Consider the following 18,835-nt stretch of genomic DNA (forward strand, 5'->3'; position numbering starts at 1 on the left):
TGAGTAGTCTTGATCCTGGACAGGCGCATGAGGTATCTGCAAATGAGCACTCTCAACTACTTTCCGAAATTGCACCCTTGGTTATTAACGGCGAGGTGCCATCTCATGTATATGACACAAATTAACACCACGTCCACTATAATGAAGCAGTGAGGAATCCCACTGAAGCATCTTAAGTACTTGAGCATCGATAACTTCAAACCGTTGGGGTTTTTTCTCTCAATAGATCCTTTCGTCCACTTTGGAGATACCTTAGTTCTTTGAACGTTCCATCCCCTCAAATGTTCAAGCATCATCTTATCACAGTTGGAGGACATTTTTCAGTTCCATATTTTGGTATGGGTTACAATGTGGCATAACTTGATATATAAAAAAAAGATCACAAGAGTATCAAAGATCTCCTGGTGCTGAAAATAGAAGCTGGATGTGTCTGAAGATATTGTCATGACGATTGGAAGGACTGAAATTCACCTTTGAAAATATACACAGCCCAAGTTTTGGGCTCATCCTTATAAATGGCAAGGCCAGGACCGTGGAAATTTTCCTTCACACATTACCTAGGTGTTAGGAATTCTATCCTAATAAATATTTGCAACAAAAAAAAGTGCTTGTGATCACCAATCTCTAAGGCATACCTGACAACATGGGAGATGGTGAGTCCCCATTGTGCAGAAAGCAAGTAGAGCAGACCTCTGTTCAATGCTCAGTTTTCCATTTCTACTCGAGTACATTTTCCTTTAGAAAGGGTACAAAATCAAGAGTCAAACGACTTGCCTGTGTAAATGTCAGACTCTGTTCTGACCTCAGGGCTCACAGTCTGACGTTCAAACATTCTGCCATGACCCAGTGCTTACCCCTCTCAGCCTGAGTCACAAGGAAGCACAACAATGATTTATTTGGATCTGATTCTTGTTGGGGATTTCCATTCGTAACTCGGCATAGTCGCTTCTTTCATTTTAGTTCGCTCTCTCCCTCTCTCTCGCTCTCTCTCTCTCTCTCTCTCAGACACATCATACTTTTCCTGGTTTTGACTTGTCTTGGCCCTTGGGCAGTGTACAGTGCCTGTTGTCTTCGCAAAGGCGAGCAGAAATCGATGCACTCAGATGAAAGCACAGAAACATATGACGTTGGTACTTCACTCCTCCACTCCTCGTGGCCCGCTGGGGCTCTCCTCCCCTCCCTCGAAGCACAGGCTCTCGGTCAAACTATTGGCCATGGGGAGACAATGTCCTCTGGCAGAGGCAGGCTGCAGGGCAGCGGGGGGAGAGGGAGGGGGAGAGATACATCGCCGGTGGTTTGGATTCGGTGCCCGGGACTGGCAGGGGGGGGGCATCCGCCGATCGTGGTCCTGGCAGAGGTAGAGATGGAAATGCCAACTGAACGGAAAATTAAAAAGCAGCGTGCAGCACAGTCACTACAATAAGTGGGCTTCCACCCTCAACCAATGCAGTCCCTGCCGGGTGTAACGGACCAGGGTGGTCATGCTGCTGTGTTGCGTTAGTGGCCCCATCAATGTGTCCAGCTCGTGAAAGAATTCTGCAATGAAGAAGGAAAGAAAAATTAACAATGTGACTTAGAACACAGAACAGGTTGGCTGGAGCATAGAATGATGGAAAAGGATTGCTCTAAGTGCTGGCATAGACTTGATGGGTTGAATGGCCTCTTTTTATAGTACATAGAACAGTACAGAACAGGAACTCACCCGTCAGCCCACAATGCTTTTGCCGAACATGATGGCAAGTTAAACTATTCTCATCTGCTGTACATGAACCATATACCGGCTATTCCCTGCTCTTCCATGTGCCTACCTAAATGCCTCTCGAACACCACTGCTGTATCTGCCTCTGCCACCACTCCCAGCAATCTGTTCCAGGCCTGCATCACTCTCTGCGTAAAAAACAAGCCCAACACATCTTCATCAAACTTCCCTCCTCTCACCTTATGTTGGACATTTCCACCCTGGGAGAAAGGTTCTGACTGTCTACCCTATCTATGTCTCTCGTAATTTTATGTATCTATAATTTTATGTAAATCAATCTCCAACTGTCCAGAGAAAACAATCCAAGTCTATCCAACCTCTCCCTGCAGCTGAAACCATCTAATCCAGTGTGGTGAATCTGTGGACGACTGTCCAGGCCAAGTCATTGGGTATTTTTAAGGCGCAGATTGACAGATTCTTGATTAGTAAGGGTATCAGGAGATAAGGGGAGAAAGGCAAGAAAATATAGGTCAGTCATGATCGAAGCCATGTTGTAGACTTGATGGTCCGAAGGGCCTAATTCAGCTCCTATAACTGATGAATTTATAAACTTAAGGGCCTGTCTCAGTTGGTGATTTTGCTGGCATCATATCACTGTCGACAAAAGATTTTGAACATTTCAAAATCCAGCGGCGAGCAAAAAAATGTTGCGATGCTTGAAAAAACACCGCGCCATCACGGCGCATCACTGCCGCATCATATGTCATCACGCCGCGACACTGCCGCATCATACGTCATCACGCTGTGTCACCGCTGCATCATATGTCATCACGCCGCGTCACGCTGCATCACTCGTATTTTTTGGTGACCTGATACGTCAGTCAATGATGCCAGCAGTCGCTGAAAAAAATCGCCAAGTGGGACAGGCCCTTTATGAGCATCCTGGTAAACCTCCTCTGCACCCTCTCCAAAGCCTCCACATCTTTCCTGTAAAGGAGCGACCAGAACTGCACATAATACGTGTTTCTGCAAAATAGCTTGAAATCTCTTACTCAATGCAGCTAGAAGGCATTATTGCAATATTATTTTAAACATTGTCATATTGTTATATTCCACATTCATTGCCTCATAAACTGCTCTATTTTAAGATCCTAATACAGGCTATTTGCTTCCTGTAGATTCTCTTTGATGGCATTCTTTATGACTAATTTGCAATTTATCTGCATCTAATGAAATACATTTGGTTGATATTTTCCCTTGTTAATTCACAAAGCAAAAAAAAACATGAAGTGGATATTTTTTCATCTTAACTACAGTGCAAGCAAGATCACTCAGCTATAATGTGCCTTGATGTAAAACCTCTTAACCTTAAACTTTTAATTAAATATCACAAACAAGCGTTGAAGTGCTTTACATGATTAGGCATAATTTGGCTAGATTTTTTTTTATCACCATTTAACATCCATTTCACTAGTTGGCATAGGACTCCAAAGTGCCCAGAAATTGAATTTATTGGACTTTTTGGAATCATTTGTGAATGTGGGATTGTCAACCTTCTAAACAGACAGATAGGATGATATTAGTTTACATCTATGATCCTCCAAGCACATCTTAAAGCACATCTTTTTAGTAAGTTGTGATTGGAAACTCTGTGAGGAGACAAAGTGCGGGAGTAACTCAACAGACCAGGCAGCATCTCTGGAGAACAAGGATAGGTGAAGTTTTGGATTGGAACCCTTCTTCAACATTATTCTCTGGAAATTCATTACAGTGTCCATCTCAATCTCATTCCAATGAAGAGATGGCATGGTAGCACAGCTGGTAGAGCTGCTGCCTCAGTACTGCAGTGTTGCAGGTTCACATGAGACGCATTGAACTGCAGTTGCTGGAATTTTGAGCAAAGCACAAAGCACTGGAGGAACTCAATGGCATCTGTGGTGGGAACAGACAGGCATGTTTTGGGTTGGGACTCGTCTTCAGACTGATTGTAGAGCCTAGTTTAGCTTAGAGATACAGCGTGGAAACAGGTCCTTCGGCCTACCGAGTCCACGCCGACCAGCGATTACCCCGTACACTAGCACTATCCTGCACACTCGGGACAATTTAGTTTTTTTTTACTGAAGCCAATTAACCTTCAAACCTGTGAGTCTTTGGAGTATGGAAGAAAACTTGAGCACCCGGGGAAAACCCACACGGTCACAGAAAGAACGTACGAACGCCGTAAAGACAAACACATGGAATCAAGATGGATTCCGAGTCTCTAGCGCTGTAAATCAGCAACTCTACTGTTGCGCCATCATGCCCATATTCTACATTCCACTGTATCAACAAGCAGAGGGAGCATAGCCTCAGCGCACTGACCTTTGTTCTCTCTGGCCAACTTGTCAGCAGTGTCCCAGTGCTCGTAACTCCTGAGGATGTTGTTGGTGATGTTGACGTGGCTGGCAGCCATGTGGTGGATCCGTTGGGGAATGCTGATGGTTGCTGAGGGTGAAGACGCAGTAGTACTGGTGCTGCTCCCATGAGACCCGACGGAGCTGACTGGAGATGGGCTGGGTGACAAAGGGGAGGCTGTTCCCGTGGTTCTACACAAAAAAAATAGAAAGAGGATTGTAAACCAAAACTGGGTGATGCCACGAAATCTTGAAGTCCACATGGCCACCTTTTAGTTTAGTTTAGTTCATTAGTTCATAAGGCCTAGGAGCAGAATTAGGCCATTTGACCCTCTCAACCCCATTCTCCTGCCTTCTCCCCATAACCTCTGACACCCTTACCAAGCAAGAACCTATTATTGTCACGTGTGCTGAGCTACAGTGAAAAGCTTCCTCCGCATGCTCCGCTGCCCTCCCATGTCTGGAAGACATGCGGGTTATGGAGGCTAATTGGCCTCTGTAACAAATTGCTCTTCATGTGGAGGAGAAAGTGGGATAACATGGAATTAATGTCAATGGGTGATTGATGGTCTGCATGGACTTGGTGGGGCAGAAGGGCCTGTTTCCATACTGCATTTCTGAAACTAAAAACTAAAACAAACACAGATTTGAGAGTCAGCACCTCATCCTTTATTGGACAAGGTGTGGCCTTTAGTTTAGTTTATCATTGGCACATTTACTGAGATACATGTGAAAAGCTTTTATGCTTCGTGCTATCCAGTCAGCCAAAAGACTGCTGTACATGATTATAATCAAGTCATCCACAGTAGACAGATACAGGATAAAGGGAATAAAATTTAGTGCTAAATAAAGTCCAGTGAAGTTCGATTAAAGATAGTCCTCGGGTTTCCAATAAGGTAGATGGTGAAGGGAATATTTAGCTTGTCCGTGATCCTGACCACTATGCTCTTTTGCATGCAGTATTACTCTCAGTCTTATCCAGAAAGCGATAATTGGTCCTGTATGCTGGAACTGCTATCCCTCAAGTCAATTGTAACTTGAAAATTCTGACGAAGGGTCTTTGACCTAAAACAACAACTCTCTTTTTTCTTCCCACTGATGCAGCCGGACCTGATGAGTGTTTCCTGCATTTTCTGTTTATATTTTAGGCTTCCAGCATCTGCAGTTTTTATTTAATTTGTATTTACTTGTTTAATTCACTGCCTCTATTCTTCCAGGCATAATCAGTTCTAATGAAGGGTCTTCAACTTGAAACATTAACTCTGTTCCTCTTCCCACAGATGAGGCCTTACCTACATAGTGTTTCTTGCACTTTTATTTTTAAATTGGAACTCTCCTATGGTGCCATGGGAGGTGGTAAAGGCAGATACGAGTGGTATCAAGAGACTTTTGGATGGGCACATGGACATGCAAGGAATGGAGGGATATTGATCATGTGCTGACAGTTAAGACTGTGTCTTGGCATCAAGTTTGGCACAGACGTTGTGGGCCGAAGATCCTGTTCTTATGCTCTATGTTGTTTGTTCTTTTCTGCTGTTAATAGAGCAGGCAAACAAAATCTCATGTACTCAAATGCTGGAGTAACTCAACGAGTCAGGCAGCAACTCTGGAGAAAACGGATAACTGACATTTCAGTTTTGGACCCGTCTTCAAACTCAAGAAATCGTCCCGACCCAAAACATCACATCCATTTTCTCCAGAGATGCTGCCTGACTCGTTGAGTTACTCCAGTTTATTGTGTATATGTTTGTTGTACATCAGCATCTGTTTGGGTTACTTTATTATCGTCACGTGTTCCGAGGTACAGTGAAAAGATTTTTTGTTGCGTGCTATCCAGTCAGCGGAAAGACTATACATGATTACAATCAAGCCATCCACAGTGTACAGATACAGGATAAAGGGAGTAAAATTTAGTGCAAAATAAATGCCAGTGAAGTCCGATTAAAGATAGTCCGAGGGTTTTCAATGAGGTAGATGGTAGCTCAGGACTTTGTAGGTCTGCAGTTCCTTGTTATGACATGATGAAAGATGTGCTGGTTTGAAGAATTAACAGGTGTAGAGATGTTATCAGTTGACCTTGTAAGTCACAGGGTCAAACCCAGGATAGAGCGGGGCTCTATTGGGAGAGAGCTTAAGAACTGGCTCAAGTCCAGCTTGTTTATCTCCTTGAAAACTCTTAATATAATTAAGAGACAAACAGCAGTGGAGGAGGAAGCAGATGCTGCTGATCCTGTAGGCAGTCCCTGTGTTCATTATAAAAATGGGTTGCTTTCATGATCAATAGATTAAACAGTTTGCAAGCATTCAAGAGGAGCTTGATTAACACCATGATGTATGATTTTATTGCGGAAATCAATCAGAGTTCTGCTATTTTATTCACAATAATTACTCTCAGCCCTTCCTTATTCTGTCTGACAGGCGACAGGGATAAATGTTGTATTGAAAAGCATTCAGGCCCGATAAAATCCGGCTGAACTCTGTCATAATCACAAACAAAAAGCCTTGTAAATGTGACTGCTACTTGCCAATCATCCGTGACTTTGATTGCTTTTAAACTGGATCTTAACATCTATCAATGAAATATTCATCAACTTTTCAGTAAACGTAAACATTGTGACTCCAAGTCTAAAGGTCGATATTAAATTGAAAGATTGCAACACAGGAGGAAGGTAAATCACTTTAACTGTTGACAATTCGCCTTTATTGGAAACTGGCTGTGTGTAGCGAGGTTATATAAAGTCTCTGGACAGGAGGGGACAGAATGAAATGATTGCATGTTAAATATAAAACAAATGTGACTGATGCCGTGTTTGTGACCTGATTGCACTTGTAATAGTGGGCTAATCTATTAGAAAGTCACTCTTACGCCTCAGAACTTTGTTGAGATAGCTGAGGGTGGCACAGTGGTGCCGCGGTAGAGTTGCTGCCTTACAGCGCCAGAGACCCGGGTTCGATCCTGACTACGGGTGTTGTCTGTACGGAGTTTGTACGTTCTTCCCGTGATCTGTGTAGGCTTTTCTGCACGTCTTTGGGACGTGGGAAGAAATCAGAGCACCCGGAGGAAACCCACGTGGTCACAGGGAGAACGTGCCAACTCCACACAGACACCACCCAAGGTCAGGATCATCTGGAGGGTATAGTTTTAAGTTGAGAGGGGAACATTATATTTAACACTGGAACACGCTGCTGAGGCAGATACGTTAGTGGTGTTTACGAGGCTTTTAGATAGGCATTTGGTTATGCAGGGAATGGAGGGGTATTGATCATGTGCAGGTAGAGGACATTAATTTAACTGGGCGTCATGTTCGGTGCAGACCTTGTGGGCCAAAAGGTCTGTTCCTGTGCTGTACTGTTCTATGTTTGGTGTAAAAGCAGTTTCCCAATGGATATAGGACAAATACCGGAAAGGGAGTGCTGTTAGACTCATAGAGTCATACAGCATGGAAACATACCCTTCAGCCCAACCAGCCCACACTGACCAACATACCCCATCCACACTAGTCTAATCTGCCTGCATTTGGTCCATATACCTCTAAATTTAATCTATCCACGTACCTGTCTAAATGTTTCTTAAATGCTGCGATAGTACCTGCCTTAACTACCTCCTCTGGCAGCATGTTCCATTCACCCATCACCCTTTGTGTAAACAAAGTTACCCATTAAATCTTTCCCCTCTCACATTAAAGCTATGTCCTCTGGTTCGCGATTCCCCTTCTCTGGGCAAAAGACTGTCCGTTCAACCGTTATGTTCCTCGTATGATTTTGCACACTTCTATAAGATCGCCCTTCATGCTCCGGTGCCCAAGATATAAAGCCCCAGCCTACTCAACCTCACCCTGTAACTCAGGCCCTCAGGTCCTGGCAACATCCTGGTAAATCTTCTCTGAACCGTTTCAAGCTTGACAACATATTTCCTATAACATGGTCACCAAAATTGAACACAATACTCTAAATGCGGCCTCACCAATGTCTCACACAACTGTAACATGACGTCCCAACTTCGATACTCAATGCTCTGACTGATGAAGGCCAATGTGCTGAAAGCCCTCCACCTGTTGGACCATCTATGTTCAATGTTCTAACCTCTCTTGGGAACACATTTTACAGGGAATCTGTGGGAGCACATCATCTAAAATTCTGTAAGCTTGTGGAGCCAGGAAATGAAGAAAGAAAACTTACTTTCCATTCGTTCCCCAAGGAGACGGTGCTTGCGATGCTTTCGAAGAACTCTGCAACACAGAAAATCAGTGGTCAAAATACAACAGAGGCCAAGGGCAGCTTTCTTAGCCAGACAAGTGCGATTTGAAATTCCTTATTTGGATGGAGCAGCACAAAAGGCCAGACCTGATGGAGGATTATTTGCCAGGGGTTTCATTGGCAGATTAGCAAAAATAAAGGAACGAAGGGACGGCATAATGGTGCAGCTGGTAGTGCTGCTGCCTCACAGCGCCAGAGATCCCGGGTTCCATCCTGACCTCGTTTGCGGTTTGTGTGGAGTTTGCACGTTCTCCCTGTAACTTTGTGGGTTTACTCCAGGTGCTCGGCTTTCTTCCCACATCCCAAAGATGTAGGCTAATTGGCCCTCTATAAATTTCCCCTGATGTGAAGGGAGTGGATGGGAAAGTGGGATAAGATAGAACTAGTGTGAACGGGTATTCGATGGTCAGCATGGGTCTGATGGGCCAAAGGGCCTGTTTCCATGCTGTATCTCTAAATGGGTAAATGATGTCGAGGAAAGAAGTGGTTTAGATGACGGTGGGCCAAATGCAGAAATATGAGTCAGCCGACTTGGTCGGCTTGGACTGGATGGGCTGAAGGGACTGTATCCTGGCTGTATCTCTAAAAGCGATGCCATTGATCTCCCATCCACTCCTGTGATCACTTGTTTGCAACCTGCTCAGTGTTGAAGCTTTAGACAGCTAATGTGCGTTGACCATGATTCATACAGGCACCATTCTCTTTAGTTTCGTTTAGTTTACTGTCACATGTACCGAGGTACAGTGAAAAGCTTTTGTTGCATGCTAACCAGTCAGCAGAGAGACAATACATGATTACAATCGAGCTGTCCACAGTGTACAGAAACATGATAAAGGAATAACGTTTAGTGCAAGATAAAACCAGTAAAGTCCGATCGAAGATAGTCCCAGAATCTCCAATGAGGTAGATAGTAGTTCAGGACTGCTCTCTAGTTGTTGGTAGGATGGTTCAGTTGCCTGATAACAGCTGGGAAGAAACTGTCCCCGATTCTGGAGGTGTGCGATTTCACACTTCTATACCTATTGCCCGATGGGAGAGTGGAGAAGAGGGAGTGGCCATGGTGCGACCCGCCAAGGCAGCGTGACGTGTAAATGGAGTCATTCTGGGAAAAGCGTGAATCTAGGAAAAATCCTGCTCCATATGCTTGAGGAGAAAAATCCATGCTGGTGCCCCAGCACTGAGACAATGAATCGCCGCACTGTAGGAACTGTCAATGGGACAGTTTACTCAGTGGGCTGCTTAGCTGTGGCAGAGGGGAGAAAGAGAAGGCCTAAAGGTCTTATTGTATCATTCAATACAACATTATGAGATGTCTAGATGGGGTGGACAGTCAGAATCTTTCTCCCAGGGTGGAAATGTTAAAAACTATGGAGCAAAGCTTTAAGGTCAGAGTTTAAAACAAATGCGCAGGGCATATTTTCTACCCAGAGGGTGGTGGGTGCCTGGAACTCGCTGCCAGGGGTGGTGGTGGAGACAGATACAATAGTGGTGTCTAAGAGGCACATGGATATGTAGCGAATGGAGGGATATGGATCACATGCAAGCAGAGGATATTATTTTAACTTGGCGTCATGTTCGGCATGGACATTGTGGCCAAAGGGCCCATTCCTGTGCTATAATCTTCAATGTTCTTGGATTTTATTGGCAAAGGGAGTGAGGATGAATTGGCTTCGCCACTTAGAGTCAAAGAGCTATAAAACACTGTAACAGACATTTCGGGCCACATTGTCCATGCAGACCAAGTTGGCATTCCCATCACCCTGCATATGACCCAAGATGGCCTTCTCAACTATGGTGGAATTCTTCGCCCCAGAAGGCTGTGGAGGCAGTCAATGGCTACTTTTACAGCAGAGATAGATAGTTTCTTGATTAGTATGGGTGTCAGGGGTTAAAGGGAGCAGGCAGGAGAATGGGGTTAGGAAGGAAAGATAGATCAGCCATGAGTAGACTTGATGGGGCGAATGGCCTAATTCTGCACCTATCACTTATGACCTTATGACCATCCCATTTCCCCGCATATGCCACAGAGCCCTCTAAACATTTCCTGTCTTGGGCATAAATAACCAGCTGTATGTAGTTCCTAGTTTTGGATAGGAACAGCAGAACTAATCCAAAAGGAAACATTCTGTTTGGTTCGCAGTTGTGAATAATTGGCAAACTCTGTGGCTTTTTAAATATTCATTCCACGAGGCACTCCAAACATAACAATGAGGAGACGATTCAGCAGCCAAAAGGAACAACTGTTTTGGGGAAAACTCTGCATGAGATGGAGTTTAACGCAGAGACAATTACAAAGCGGAATCACTGAGAACACATCAACTGTTTCAGCTGTTGTGTTTGGATAGATAAAAGAATACAATGGAGAGCAGAATGTTCATCAGGACTCAAGGAAATATAGCCAGGCCATAGAGGCTCATCGCAGAGACAGGCAAACCTCCAAGCTATAAATACAAGTCCACCACTGATTTTCCAGCAACTGGTGGTCCGGCGCCTCTTTTAATCCGGACAAAATGACACAATTAAAATCCTCCCTGGAAGTCCATCCCAAAATGTGATACCTAGGCTGGGTGAGGCAGCTGATCTGGACCTCATTGGGACTTCCGCGGCCGATCGGCGGGTCGAATTTGCTCCCTGTGGCCGGGACTCTGTAAATCCAGTCCAGCCAGAGCTGGCAGATCCGTTCCCAAAGCTGACTTCCACGAGCAACTTTACGGGCCGGTAACTGAGCCCTGCCCCCACCCCCCCATGACCTCTGTTGGTCCAGCAAAACATGTAAAACGGCAACGCTCTAGAATCAAGGGGGCCGGGAAATTGGTTTTAAGTAATTGAAGTAAGTCATTAAAAATTAAGGATACTAAGGGCATAATCTCAGGCATAATCTTTGGAGGATATGGATGTGACGTTTCGGATAGAAACCCTACTTCACATCTTCACACTGATTGTAGGGGGGAGAAGAAAGGTGGGAGTGGCAGGACAACGCGTGGCAGGTCATAGGTTGACATTGTTCATGCCATTGGGTTGTAAACTGCCAGATGGCACAATGGGCTAAGTGTTCGGCTGGCAACCGGAAGGTAGCTGGTTCGAATCCCGCTTGGAGTGCATACTGTCGTTGTGTCCTTGGGTAAGACACTTCACCCACCTTTGCCTGTGTGTGTCCTTTGGAAAGACACTTCACCCACCTTTGCCTGTGTGTGTGGATGTAATTATGTGAAGCACTTTGGGGTCAATGCAAGTTGACTAAAAATGTGCTATATAAATAAAGAAATTTAATTTAATTTAACCTACCCTTGTTTGTATCTATTAATTAAAAATGTCACCAGCTTCTTGATAATAAAACTCTGACGTTCAGATACCAAGGATGGGTGACAGAAGACTTGCTCACAAAACAAGTTTAAAGAAGACAAGGATGGCTAGAGAGGTTGGGAGGTTTTTGTTTAGATTAGATCATGACATGTAAACAGGGCCTGTTGGAGACAGGTACATGGATAGGACAGGTTTTGAGGCCTATGGGCCAAACGCAGGCAGGTGAGAATTGTGCAGATGGGACATGTTGGTCGGTGTGGGCAACTTGGGCTGAAGGGCCTGTTTCCATGCTGTATGACTCTATATCAAGCTCATAAATACAGTGCACATTGATAACATATAATAAACAAAAATTCAATAAATTATTAACCTCATCACAAGTGCAAAAAAAATGCCGGAGGTCCTTAGTGCAACCAAAGACAGTCAATAGTTCATCGGTTCAGGAGAGTGTAGATTAAGGTTTGGATGAGCTCCAGTTGCTGCCTAGGGTAACAACATGCTATTTCAAGATTAATGCCACTACCCCATTCTATCTGTACTGAATTATGTGTTTTGCTTTAAATACTCATCCATTTTCCGCTTAAAAGATGCAACTGCAACTGTCACAACTATTCCCTGTGGCAAAGCATTGCATGCTTCAACAAGCCTACGTGTAAACAAGCTTCTTCTTGTGCTTTGTTCAGTCTCTTGGTGATAATATTAAAACTGATGATTCCTTGTCACTGATGCCCCCAACCAGAAGGAACAGTTTATCACTTTTGATCTATGGAAGCATTTCATCATTTAAAAAGAATCTTGCATCAAAGCCTCTCTAATGTTCTCTACTCCTTTAGAAACAGATAGGGGAGAATTTGAAGTCTACAAATGCGTTCCTTCCGGTGGGAGACAGTATTTATCAGGGCACAAATGGCTGGAGTAACTCAGAGGGTCAGGCAGCATCTCTGGAGGACATTGGACAGGCGACGTTTCAGGTGGTGACCCTTCACAGACTATGACCTGAAACATCGCCTATCCATGTTCTCCAGAGATCCTTCATGACCTGTTTGTGTTACTCCAACACCTTGTGTTGTTTTTTTTTGGTAAACCAGCATCTGCAGTTCCTCATGTCAACAGTATCAATAAGCTTGTTTCTCAATTTAGGGGCATGGGATAAGATGGAGCATAATCAATCTTTCTAGTCTGATGCTACATTTAATTCGATCATGGTTCATCCAGACTACAACTCCAACTTCCTGCCTTTGCTTTAAATGACAATTTACCCATAACAACCTCAATCTGACAATCCCTGATTCTCCCAGAGGAGCGGCATGGTGGCACAGTGGTAGAATTGCTGCTTTACTGCCCCAGAGACCCGGGCTTGATTCTGACTATGGGTGCTGTCTGTGCAGAGTTTGCACGTTCTCCCCGTGACCACGTGTGTTTTCTCCGGGTGCTCCAGTTTGCTCCCATACTCCACAGACATGCAGGTTTTTAGGTTAATTTGTTAAGGTAAAATTGTACATTGCCTCCAGTGTGTAGGAAAGTGTTAGCATACATTGGTTGGTGTGGATTCGGTGGGCCAAAGGACCTGTTTCTGCACTGCATCTCAAAAACGTTTAATAAAATATCAGTGTCTGGGAGAAGAGAACTTTTGACTGGAATTGGTCCCGACTAAATTACAGTGTAATAGCAGATGTTGAAGGCAACCTACTGTGATAACTGATTCAGGCACAATTACCTTAAAATATTCCATCAAAGATCGGGAATATTTCATGGCGTGATCTTTCTTAAGTCTGAACATCCTCAAGTAGAGAAGGGATAAGCATCGGTAACTAGATGTAATTAGAGAAAGATGGTGTTAGACCAAGCAATCAAACATTGCACCCTCTGTAAACAAGGTATTTCACTATAGAACATAGTGTAAATAGAAGATAGACACAAAATGCTGGAGTAAGTCAGCGGGACAGGCAGGATCTCTGGAGAGAAGGAATGGGTGACATTTCGGGTCGAGACAATTCTTCAGACTGAAAGTCACGGGAACAGGAAACAAGAGATATAGACGATGGTGTAGAGACATATAGAACAATGATGAAAGATGCAAAAATGTAACAATGATAAAGGAAACAGGCCATGTCTTATACAATTGTAATGTGACCTCACAACCGCTATACTCAATATTCTGATGAAGATTAATGTGCCAAAAGCCTTCTTGACCACCCGTCTACCTGTGACACAGCCTTCAAAGAACCTATGGACTCCTAGATCCCTCTGCTATACAAAACTCCCCAGAGGCCTACCATTCACTGTGCATGTACAGCCCATGTTAGACATCCTAAAATGCAACACCTCAAATTTCTCTGTATCCATCAACCATTCCTCAGCCCACCTGACCAACCGATGATGGTCCTGCTACAATTTTTGACATCCATCTTCACTATCTGCAATACCACCCTCTTTATATCATCTTCAAACTTGCTAATCTCGCCATGTACGTTCTCATCCAAATCATTGATATAGATGACAAACAACAATGGGCCCAGCACCGAACCCAGGGACATACCGCTTGTCATAAGCCTCCAGTCCGAGAAGCTACATTCCACCATTACCCTCTGCTTCCTTCAATGAAGCCAATTTTCTATCCATTCAGCTATCTCTTCTTGGATCCCATGTGATCTAACCTTCCAGAGAAGCCTACCATGTGGAATCTTATCAAATACTTTGCTGAGGTCCATATATACATCTACAGCTCTACCTTCGTCAACCTTTTTGCTCACATCTTCAAAAAACTCAATCTGATTCATGAGACATGGCCTCCCACGTACAAAACCATGCTGACTCTCCCTCACCTAAATGCATGTATATCCTATCCCTCAGAATACTCTCCAGTAACTTTCCAGCTACAGATGGTTCCCAGCTTATTCCCTGCAGCCCATCTTGTATAGAGGCACAATATTTGCCACCCTCCAGTCTTCTGGCACCTCGCCAGTATTTAATGATGACTCGTAAATTTCAGCCAGGGCTTCCGCAATTTCTTCTCTAGCTTCTCACAGTGTCCTCGGATATATCTGATGTGGTTTAAAGTTCACTCCACAATTTGAAGGGAAAGCCTTTTCATTAATATATTTTCCCTGTACAAGTACACTCATATAACATGAAGGAGCGCTTACTCACAAGATCAATAATCTAATGTCCACCTTGCAAAAACTCACCATAAAACTGCCAATTTCTTCTCCGCTATTGTTGCCAAGGAGCGGGTGAAATTCTTTAACCTCATGGCGTACCTTGTTAAAGAAAAAAACAAGCGACAATTAACATTCCCAATCAATGAACAAAGTCTGAGTGGATTTATTTTTCTCTGGAAGTTGGAGGGGGAGACAGAGCATCATGCATCAGATATGTGGTAACTGCTCTGTCCGCAGGCTACCACAGAGACTTGTGGACGCAGCCCAGTTTGCCAAGCAAACCAGCTTCCCCATTCCATCTACACCACACTGCGTCAGGAAAGCAACTGACATAATCAAGGACCACTCACACCCTGGTCATAGAATATAAAATAGTACTACACACAAACAGGCTCTTTGGCCCACAATGTCTGTGCCGAACATGATGCCAAGTTAAACTGAACTCTGCCTGCACGTGATCCATATCCCTTAATTCCCTGTGGGTCTGTGTGACCAATTTAAAGCCTCAGTCCTGACCCTTCTTCAGCCTAAATGGATGATTTTTGATTTTGAAGTAGGTGAAGTAAACCTTGAAAGACACACAATGGTGAAATAATCTTTCCCAGAAGGCACACGACCCAAACGTCAACTACCCATTTTCTCTAAAGATGCTGTCTGGCCCACTGAGTTACTCCAGCACTTTGTGTCTATCTTTGGTATCAACTGTGTTCTCCAGAGATGTTGCCTGACCCACTGAGTTACTCCAGCACTTTGTGCCCCCTTTTCAAGGTGATTTAGACCTTTGGATGATGACAATAAATCAACATCCTGTTAGATATCTGACCCCGCATCTTTTTTGTTAGCTTCCCTGAATAAAAAGATAATCTCGACGGGGATGTGGTGCGGATTGAGCCAGTGTTAGCATCTTGATACCGACAAGTTGTGCTTGTGCTGTACTCAAGCCACTCCCTTCGAATTCACATCTGCAACAGGATCAGATAGACCTTGGAAAGCTGAGTAAAAATATACCCTCCATCCAAGACCGCGAGAAATTGCAGTGAATTGTGGGCGTAGCCCAGACTATCACACTAACCATCCTCCCTTCCATTGACTTAATCTACACTTTGTGCTGCCTCCTCAAGGCCAGCAGCAGAATCACTCCTTCTTCCATCAGACAAGAGGTATAGAAGTGTGAAAGCACACAACTCCAGATTGAGGGACAGTTTCTTCCCAGCTGTTATCAGGCAACTGAACTATTTTATCAACAACAGGAGAGCAGTCCTGAGCTACTATCTACCACAATGGAGACCCTCAGACTATCTTTAATCAGACTTTATCTTGAACTAAACATTATTCCCTTTATCATGTTTTTCTACACTGTGAACGGCTCGATTGTAATCGTGTATAGTCTTTCCACTGACTGGTCAGCATGCAACAAATAAGCTTTTCACTGTAACTCGGTAGATGTGAGAATAAACTAAACTAAAATTGCTCATGTACAGCGTAAAAAAAAAACTCATTTGTGACCACCTGTATCTAAGCTCTTGATTGTTTAGATAATTTGCATGGCATTTAGAAAGCCGTATACCCTCAGATCAATTGATGGGCTCAGTAAAGGGACTAAGTTACTGCAAGATTGAGTTGTTCAGCAGGATTTGCAGTAGGTATGAGCAGCAAGATGACACATATTCCACAGCCTGAGGGAAGACAGGTATCAAACACCCAGCCAGTGTAACATCCCAACTCAATATCATATTATAGCTTGGGGAAGTGTAAGGGAAGCCTCTGTAGAAATGTCTTATCACTCAATTATGGCTTTATGTTTGTTTAGGATGGAACTGAAGATGACTCTCAGTCTGAAGAAGGGTCTCGACCCGAAACGTCACCTATTCCTTTTCTCCAGAGATGCTGTCTGACCCGCTGAGTTACTCCAGCTTTTTGTGTCTATCTCTGGTTTTATCTCTGTCCGCACTGCGGCCTAACACCGTGGAGCTGCCGGCCTCTTGCTGGGGATCGACCTTGGGATCTCCAACCGCGGGAGCCTGTGGACTTAACATCGTGGAGCTCACGGACCCTGGTTAGAGACCGGCTCCGGGAGCTCCAAGCCGCAGGATCTTCAACCGCCCTGATCACGGAAGCTTTGATCACTGCGACGCGGGAGCTTCGATCGCTGACTGCGGGAGCTTCAATTGCCCCGACTACGGATGGTTCGATTCCCTCGACCGCGGGAGAAAAGGAGGAAAGAAGATAAGACGTTATTGTCTTCCATCACAGTGGGAATGTGGAGGAGCCGCTCTGGTGGATGCTTATGTCAAATCTTTATGTAGTTGCGTGTCTTGTTGCTTTTCTTGGTATGACTGGATGGCAAATCAAATTCCTCGTATGTTCCAAAACATACTTGGCTAATAAATTATGATTATGATTATTAATATTATTTAGTTACTAAAACAATTTGTGGTGCTTTAACTATTAAAAAAGTGACCTTCCACACCACTTAGATGTTCAGAAAGCCTTTGATAATATGCCACATGTCAGGCTGTTTTGGAACATGAGAGCCCACGGTATCAAAGGGCAGATACTAGCATGGATAGCAGATTGGTTGGATGGCAGAATACAAAGAGTGGCAATAAAGGGGGCTTTTTCTGGTTGGCTGCCAGTGACTAGTGTAGTTCTGCAAGGATCGGTACTGGGCCGTTACCCTTCACGTTGTATATTAATGATTTGGATGAGGGGATTGAAGGCTTTGTGGCAAAGTTAGCGGATGATACGAAAATAGGTGAGGAGCAGGTAGTGTAGAGAAAGCAGGGACACCGCAGAAGGACTTGGGCAGGTTGGAAAGTGGGCAGGCAAGTGGCAGATGGAATATAGTGTAGCAAAATGTGGAGTCATGCATTTTGGTAGTAGAAATAAAGGCGTAGACTATTTTCTAAATGGGATGAGAATCCAGAAATCGCAGGTGCAAAGGGACTTGGGCGAGCTGGCGCAGGATACCCCAAAAGTTAACATGGAAGTTGAATTGGTAGTAAAGAAAGCAAACTCAATGCTATGGTATGACTATGGTATGAAATATAGCATTTATTTCAAGAGGGCTTGTACACAAAACAGGGATGTAATGTTGAGGCTCCAGAAGGCACTGGTAAGGCAGCATTTGGAATATTGCGAGCAGTTTTGGGCATCATATCTGAGGAGAGGGTCCAGAAGAGGTTTACAAGAATGATCTCAGGAATGAGTAGGAAAACCTATGACGAGTGTTTGTCGGCTGGACCTGGAGCTTAGAAGAATGAGGGGATACCTCGTTGAAACATGCAGAATAGTGGAAGGCTTGGATTTGTTTTGTGTTTTTGGGTTGTTTATTTTCGTTTTGGTCAGTCTAGTTTTTGGTTTTTAGTTTGTGTTTTGGGGGGGGGGGGGGGGTTGAAACGGGGCTTGCTGTCTCTCCCTGCGGGGGAATGCGACTTTTTTGTCGTATTCCCCTTCTCTGCCTCCGTCTGCGCTGAGGCCTAATGGCGGAGCTGGCGACCTCGAGGCTCAGGAGGCAGAGCCCGCCAGGACTCGCACTGAGCTCGCTCCCGTGAGGACGGCCCGGCTCGGGGCTGGAACAGGGCTTTCGTGAGGGGCTGTGACGGCCGGCCCGAGGAAGGAACGGTGCTCCCGTCGAAGTAGCCGAGCTCGGGGAGGTATGGCGTTCCCAGCCTGAGGGAGGAGCGGTGCCCGGTCGGGGCGGCCCAGCCTGAGGGAGGAGCGGTGCCCGGTCGGGGCGGCCCAGCCTGAGGAAGGAGCGGTGCCCAGTCGGGGCGGCCTGGCGCGAGGGAGGAGCGGCGGCCTGGCGCGAGGCTGAGACGGTGGCAGCACTCACGTGAGGGCGATCCGGCTCGGGGCTGGAACGATGCTCCGGGGGCTGGGACGGCAGTTCTGGTGGCGGTGGCCTGAGACCGGGGGTTCGGCCGCGGGCCAGCGGCTGCGTCAGCAGGTCTGGTGAGCGGCAGCTTCGACTACCCCGGGCCGCGGTGTTTGAGCCGCGAGGACAGGTTTTAACATCGCCC

At 45.0% G+C, this 18,835-nt stretch overlaps 1 protein-coding gene across 3 annotated transcripts in view; it reads right to left on the reverse strand.

The window, feature by feature from the left end:
- Window positions 1-210: 210 nt before the first annotated feature.
- The window catches only part of aff2 (AF4/FMR2 family member 2), a 465,473-nt gene continuing 446,848 nt past the window's right edge, over window positions 211-18,835 (reverse strand). For all 3 annotated transcript variants that reach the window (XM_033030286.1, XM_033030287.1, XM_033030285.1), the window contains 5 exons: window positions 14,841-14,912; window positions 13,370-13,463; window positions 8,272-8,321; window positions 4,061-4,284; window positions 211-1,536 (listed from right to left, as the gene is read on the reverse strand). In XM_033030286.1, the coding sequence (XP_032886177.1) occupies window positions 1,415-1,536; window positions 4,061-4,284; window positions 8,272-8,321; window positions 13,370-13,463; window positions 14,841-14,912 (562 nt within the window). In that variant the 3' untranslated portion in view covers window positions 211-1,414. The remainder of the gene's footprint in view (window positions 1,537-4,060; window positions 4,285-8,271; window positions 8,322-13,369; window positions 13,464-14,840; window positions 14,913-18,835) is intronic.

Source organism: Amblyraja radiata, chromosome 12 (genome assembly GCF_010909765.2).
Source record: "Amblyraja radiata isolate CabotCenter1 chromosome 12, sAmbRad1.1.pri, whole genome shotgun sequence".
In the NCBI taxonomy this organism is placed as follows: Eukaryota; Metazoa; Chordata; class Chondrichthyes; order Rajiformes; family Rajidae; genus Amblyraja; species Amblyraja radiata.